This window comes from Trachurus japonicus, chromosome 9 (assembly GCF_045865225.1).
Source record: "Trachurus japonicus isolate A0001 chromosome 9, Traja_1.0".
In the NCBI taxonomy this organism is placed as follows: Eukaryota; Metazoa; Chordata; class Actinopteri; order Carangiformes; family Carangidae; genus Trachurus; species Trachurus japonicus.
Genome location: NC_140915.1, coordinates 18,602,568 through 18,610,275, shown reverse-complemented (window position 1 = coordinate 18,610,275; position 7,708 = coordinate 18,602,568). Strand labels below are relative to the sequence as shown.

General features: G+C 41.9%; 1 protein-coding gene across 1 annotated transcript; it reads left to right on the top strand.

Annotated features, from left to right (window-relative positions):
- Nucleotides 1-1,432: 1,432 nt before the first annotated feature.
- On the top strand, nt 1,433-5,824 carry lmo4lb (LIM domain only 4-like b). The gene is made up of 5 exons (XM_085786334.1): nt 1,433-1,854; nt 2,706-2,946; nt 3,070-3,166; nt 3,469-3,627; nt 4,563-5,824. Exons 2-5 carry the CDS (start codon nt 2,732-2,734, stop codon nt 4,569-4,571), a joined length of 480 nt encoding a protein of 159 aa, XP_085642460.1. The 5' UTR covers nt 1,433-1,854; nt 2,706-2,731; the 3' UTR covers nt 4,572-5,824.
- The last annotated feature ends 1,884 nt before the right edge of the window (nt 5,825-7,708 follow it).

Below are 7,708 nucleotides of genomic sequence, written 5' to 3'. Positions count from 1 at the left end.
GTCCCCCTTCGCTAGCTGGGATTGGCTCCAGTGCCCTTGTGACCTTGCATAGATATATGGAAAATGGATATTAGAGCTGTTGTACAAAAGCAATGTCACACTCGATGTGATGGTGGGGATCAGCTGTGTATTCGGCTGGTGGTCTCGCAACAATGCTACTGATATTCATCACTCCCTCTTCTGTGATGTTGCTTGATTATACCAATTAACTTAATTTCTTAGCAATTTAATAACAGTCATACACTTAATTTGACTAATTTAAAAGGAAAGTATCCACATACTGTAAGTGCTGCTCCTGCTCCTCTGTTTTTCCACTAACTGTGTCTTCTCTAACCTCAACCTGAACATTGGCCTATAGGATGCTGTCCTCTACTGGAACTTAAGTGGAAGTACAGGAGTGTCGCAGGTTAATGTACAGCGACTTTATGACCTATGGAGACTCATCTGCAGCTTAAGTGAATGAATCCTGAACCTTAAACTGGGCAACTTTAACCTTCCTCCGAGGTGGGTGGAGGAGATGGAAAAAGAGAAAGAGAGAGATCAAATGTGTCCTTATCATATTCCATACTTCATCTTTTATCAATATTCAAGTATGATTTTTGGCTTTACTATTGCTTTTGTTTTGAAGGATGAGAAATCGACTTGCAGACACACGTGCTCGAACATGTAAGCTTATTGGAACACTTTGATGTTAAATACTAAAGAAGTTATGAATTTGATTTTTATCTTGAAATCATCATGTTTCTGTGTAAAATATGTAGAACCTTAAAATGAGTTATTTCCACTACAACCTCTAAGTTTTGATAGGCTACAGCTACATGAAACACATTTGTCACAAAAATAAATAAAACTGAACCATATTTGACAATTTAAGAACACGTCAGTTTGACTGTTCTCACAGTTCTCCTTCTCTAGTCTGTAGTTTTTATCACTTCTATTTGATAAAAGGCCTTTAACAGTTTTCATATTATAGCCTATAGTCGTTATCTGATATCCATCTATTGACTAACATCAACAACATCAATCATTTTCAGCAAGATACCTGAGGAAATTAATTATTCTTAATAACTGATTTCTGATTGACCAAACAATGTTGGAAATTTCTTTCTTTTTTCCCCAGTAGCTATTTATTATTATTTATTTACAGGAAGAGCAAAAAGAAGGTTTGCTCCACGTCAAGGAAAACTATAAGACACAGACACACACCGTGGCTTGAAAGCTGTTTCCCATGTCAATACCTCGCACACACTCGATAACACCCTACGGGGAGCTTAAGGGAAATGAATGTGCATATTAATAAGCCACTATAAACTCATAAATCATTTTGACTGTGGCCACGCCCCCCCTCGCGCTGCCATTGGCCGCCGCATGCTTCATGTGGGCTGAGTCCCCTCTCGGTAATTTAAATAACCCCTTGCGCAATTTGATGAATAGTGTCGCTGTCAAAAGCGAGAGGAGCGGATGAAGGTATGTCGGAGGACGGACAGCTGTAGCCCAGAGGAGCGGAGCGGAGCGGGGGAGAAGCTGCGTCATGTCTGCTGTTCGCGGTCAGGCGGCCGACGCGTAGTTATTGACGAGCGGAGCTGGATGTCGGGGAGAGTTTGCTCAACTGTTTCGCGTCACCGACGAGCGCTGTCCCGGGGCTTTACCTACGCTGTGTTGCTTGTTTCGCCTCTTTCTTTTTTTTCCTTTTTTTTTTTTTAACGGAGGAGCGCCCATGGAGACCAGTCAAGTTTAAGTGCTGTTTTACAACAACAACTCCGAGCTTCCTGTGAATATCCCTCCGCCCCATCAAACTTCAGCAGCACAGGAGGAGGAAAAAAAAGAAAAGAAAAAACCCTCAGGCTCGACGAGGTAACGTGTCTCTTCCTTTTCCTCTTTTTCCCTCCATTTCTGTGTAAAAGCTTTTCTTTTAGCTCCCAAAACCGAGAGGTAAACACCATGTCAGTGATGTCACCTAACGGGCATAGTGCGTTTACATGGACTTTTATACTTTTATAATGCTTCTGGTACTATTAGGCTATATCTAGTGTTACATCTAGACTGCTGGCACTCTTTCAAAAGTCCCACCCCCCCTTTTCCCTGGCTCTCTCTCTCTCACTCCCTCACTCACTCTCTCTCACACACACACACACACACACACACACACACACACACACACACACACACACACACACACACACACACACACACACACACACACACACACAGGCCACACACATAATACACTAATAACATATTATCATAAAAACAAAACAATGTTCTACATAGTTTCGTAGCCTACTAGTACAGAAAACAAGTTTTTTCCATACTTTGTAGTATTACATGTAAATCAGTAGTTGAATACACACACACACACGCACATTATGTATAGGATGTATATTCATCAGCCTTTCACATTGTCAACCTGTTAGGTCTTAGAGTAAGTTTCAGTCATGTTGAAGGAAAGGGTTGTGTGTGGACTGGCATGTGTGTGTGTATGTGTATTCTCAAATACAAGGAACCCCTCTTTGTGTTTATAACAACAACATACATCTGATGTACTCTTTGCCAATATTGCCCAATCAAAATAAACAGATTTCACACAGGAATGGTTCTTTAAAAGTATTTAACAAGCTCATTAACGTCCCTGTGTCTCAGAGAGGTGGGTGTACTGTTGTTGAACAAAGCTGGACCTTGACCTTACACCTGTTTCACACATCCAGGAGCCTCCAAGGAGCCACATCCAAACATGGTGAACAGCCAAGCGTCAGGCGTACCACCAGCCCCCAGGTTGTGCGCAGGATGCGGAGGGAAGATCGCCGACCGCTTCCTGCTCTTTTCCATGGAGCGCTACTGGCACACTCGCTGCCTTAAGTGCTCTTGCTGCCAAGCCCAGCTGGGGGACATTGGCACCACCTGCTACAGCAAAGGGGGCATGATTCTGTGTCGGAGCGACTACATCAGGTGAGAGGAAGGAAGGAAGAGGTGGAGGAGGAGGAGGAGGAAGAGGAGCAGGAGAGAAAGCTGCTGGTTTTTTAGATTTTTGAGGCATTACACACTGAGCAATCTGTGTTTTTGTGTTTGCAGACTGTTCGGGCACAGCGGGGCGTGCAGCGCCTGCGGCCAGTCTATCCCAGCCAACGAAATGGTAATGAGGGCACAGGGTAATGCTTACCACCTCAAGGTAAATCCCAAACTCTCACATTAAAGCATGCTGCTTGTTTGACAGAAGAAGATGGAGGGGTCAATCCTCTTCTCCCCTGAGACTGAAGGGATTGATACAGATTGGACCCTCCATCTTTCTTTTTTCTCCATCTTTTCTAGTGATGTGGCTTTTAACCTTTTGTTTGAGAGATATTTCAAGATTTATTTTTATACTTTATTAATAATATTAATTCAACCAATTCCACAACATTTGTTTTAAATGCTCCATTGTATATAAATAAGCTGTAATGACCTGAATTTGATTTGTTTTCACCTCTGCAGTGTTTCAGCTGCGCCACCTGTAGAAACAGACTGATGCCTGGAGATCGCTTCCATTACATCAATGGTACAATCTTCTGCGAGCACGACAGACCCGGCGCTGCCTTGCTCAACAGCCACCTATCTCCGCTTCAGAGCAACTCCGTGCTGACAGACCAGAAGGTAAATATGAGGGTTGCTGACGTGATGCCACAGAGCCATCTGTATTTACAGCAGAGCGTGAAGTGTTCTTACATGAATATCACCGTCCCCCTAATGCGAATAATAAAATCTGTGGATTTCCCTCGGGGACAATGGCTGCCACAGCAGGAGATGCTATTAATAAATTAAAAAAAGATGCAGCAATGTGGGAAAAGACTGACAACATAAGAATCAGGTGCTATTGTTATAATGTGAGCAACAGTGTTTACTCCAAAACAATCTGGAGAGTGAAAAATAACAGTAGAATTTTTTTTACTTCTTTTTACTACATTATTATTTATCTGAGAACGAAGTCACTAGTTTCGGCAATTTTTCATACAGATTACATCCTGAGTGGATAAGGCTTTTTTTTCCAGATAAAACTACAACTAAAGTTAACTCCACCTTGACAAGATGCAGCAACAGTCATTTAGATCCTGCTTTAGATTCTTTTTTGTTTACTTTATTATCATTTACACGAGTATTATTTTTAAAGATTATTTAAAAAAATGTTTTTTTTTTCTTAAATTAAATCAGAGACACTTCTTGTGGCATGAATAATCGAATGTGATAAAAATAAAGATAAAAAAATAATTCTATCTGGCAACTGAACTAGAAAATATCTTGAAATTTTACTTTATAATAGTGATAAACAGCTCATCCTGATGAACAGTGCATTATTATAATGTAACAAATTATTTAACGCTGTGTTGTACTCTGTACTTAGATGAAATATATATCACACATATAAAAACATGGAATTCATAGTATTTTCACAAGGTTTTCTCGGAAAAATGAAAATAACTTTAATTTGAAATAAGAATTGAAACAAATGTAAAGATCCGTGGGGACATACAGATCAATGAAGTGTGTGTTGTGGCAGTGACCTTCACCTTCTCCCTCTCTCTGGTCTGCAGGTTTGCTGAGTGGCAGCAGTGCTGGGTGTCACCATCGCTTTTTCTCCCAAACTTCACTTCTCCTCATTGCACTCCTCCTCCTCCTCCTCCTGTTCTCCTGCTACTGTCGCCGTTGTTGTGGATTTTCATCACCACCTTGCCTCTCTTCCCAGAGAGAGGGGTTACAGTTTTTCACCAACACGACCCGCCCTTCACCGTGTCAGAGACTAAATATGCCGCATACAAAAGTCACATTTATGTTTTGTTCGATATTAAAGTGGTCTGCGCGTTAAGCAAAGACTCAGTGTGGGTACACTGCAACGACAAAAGGCTCCTTCAGGACTAACAGAAAGCTCGAGGGGGGAAAAAATGACGATGAAAGCCAGCGCCAACTGGAAGAGGGAACAAAAGATGTTTGAATGAATGTTTGATGGACTGCTGTAAAATGACTGTGAACGCTTTTGCTTATGCCATGTGGCATTATTTCCCCTGAGCGTCAGTGTTTTTAATGAACTCTTGATCTCTCTCTTCTATATGTTAATGTGAGATCTTACACACTGAGAATTGAATGTAAAATTGTGGGGTGTCGGGAAAAATCCAGAGTGTCTGAAAAAATATCCAGTAATGAACAAGTGCAACCAGAAACTTTTTACAAGCACTTGAGGAAAACACAAATCTTAACATTTTGCTGTCACCTGTGATTACCGATACTTCAAACGCCCTGAACAACTGAAATTATCCAGTGAAGGTTTGGCTTTTTTTTCTTCTGTGGACTTTTATTTCTTTATCATGCCTGTTCAGTGTGTGGAACAAAAAAAAAAGTGGAGTTAACAAAAATCCTATTAAAACAATTTTCCTGTAACATGTTGCACAGTGAGCTGAGGTCATTTTGAAGCCCCTTAGTGGCATTAAAGTGACATTGTATTGCATCGTACCTAGCGTGGTGGATGTGGCTAACTCTCTCACTCTCTTTAACCCTGTATGGAGAAAACATGCCTGATTACCCCGAGGAATGGAATTAGGAGGCTTGAGCTCTGACCATTTACAGAAGCAATTAAACATGAGCCCTGTATCTTTGCCTCTGGAGCTCCTGTGGGGCTGAACTTGTGGCATATCCCGTGGCTGACTGGCTCGGTGGCTGCCTGCCTGCCTGTCTCTAATAAAGCCTAATCTTAAAGCAGGCTAATTAAAGGGGAGTGCCCCCCCTCTACATCCAAGGCACTTGAAACAATCTGATGTATTTACTCTTTACCATGTTCCAATTAAAGCTCCTACACAGCCTGGTTTGTTTCCCATCACAGCTCTTTGTTCTCTGCCACTCTGCATGGCTTCTGAAAATTATTTTCCTGAGCTGCATCTAATTCGCCCTAACTCAGTGTGCCTTTTTAATGCTATGTAAAAAAAAAAAAAAGAAAAGAGAAAAAAAGTCTTCATACCATCAGAGCTCAGGAGTTAATCTTAGTATGATAGCAGTGGTGGAGTGTGCAGTGTGCAAAAAGCAGAAGATAGCATCTGCTCTACTTTCACACCTTGCTTGGGAGCGTGGCAGCCATCAAACTTGCACCTTAATGCGCTTAGCTATTTCAAAAAGTCCCACTTGTCATGGTAGGTGCTGATACTGCATCAATTATTTATTCCACGTCTGATCAAGAAGCGTCACGCAAATTCATTAACGTATGCAAATGATCACAATTACAATTATCTTTGTATCGTGATGGTGAAGAAATAAAACCTCGGCACATTCCCGAGTCCCACCGCACCACAAGTTACACTTTGCATTCAAACTAATCAAGCCTCATCTGCCTTTTCCTAATTAGCCGGAACGTTTTCAGATGCCAATTAGCAGGTCTCATGAAAAGGCTCTTTGCCATGAGGTGATGTCTTTTATCAGAGCTTCTGCAGGTGTGTGGCTCACCATGTAGCCTGTGTCATAGGAAAGTGTTTATTCCCGCTAATTAATCATATTAACACATGCAGATGAGTGTAATTGCCTGAGCTCCTCCACCTCACACTGCGTGAAGACACAAGATGATGCCAGGATATTTTTACATGCTCATCATGGAGGGAGAAGAGGACTGGCAAAGGCGCCTTCTTGCCCAGACACTCCTGTGATATAGATCCAAGATGGCTGCCTTCCTTTAGCCCATTCTGATGCTAATCCACTGCTCTGTCAGCCAGAGACCCTTTCTGACAAAATGGCCTCAGTGCGTGGAGAGGTCCGACCAGGTGTTTGGACCCAAACAATGGGCTGGCACGAGTTTAACCACCTTAGCCCCCTGGTGTCGCCAGATGTGAACTCATCGAAACAGCAGGAAGGCCCAGAGGCTCAGATCTAACCTCAGCTAACAACTGCTGTAAGGGATGTTTTCTAATTCAAAACTAAGGCTCACTTCATTCTGACTTCAATGTTAACACCATCTTTAAAGTTGCTATTTATAAGCCTTGCTATTGCTACACAGCCGATGGTAGCAGTTGACAGGAACGCTAAGTTAACTCTTGTTTGTCGTCTTTTTCCATCTTGACTCTCCCACATAATTTGGCACGCTCACCAGCTAGCTCAAAGCTCTCCGAAAGCCAACCGCTCTGCTTCCAGTCTTCCCTGAAGTAGTGCATGATGGCGGCAAGGCTGGTAAGTACTCAAATGCCCAAACTGGGATAATGTACATGTACTCATCAGGATGGGGGGCAGTTAGGCTAATGTTATTTCAGTGCTTGCTATACCTACAGATCACACCTTTCAACACCATGGATGGTACATGAATGCATTTTTGTAGCTTAAAAAGAAGGAGTAAAGGGGATGATTGGCCTCCTATAAGAAAAAGACTCCAGAACAGCCTTGCCAACATACTGAATGACGGACATACAGAAACCATTTAGTAGAAGAAGTTTTAGTATGAATTTGTATCCACGGTGCTGCATGTTTTCATAATGAGTGGGACAGAACATGAGAAGTATCTGTGTAAGCACTGAAAATAAGTATAATATAGCCTAGTTACTGTTTGCATTGTGGTGAAAACCAGGATATTAGGATATAGGATTTCTTGTCATTTAGTTTTCCTGGAAGAGATAGGCTAATACATCTTTGCTTGTACGGGCTGATCTAGCATCAAAATTCATATTATCTCTATTGGAGTGGTTATTCTCTGTTTTTACGGATTCACAAAACC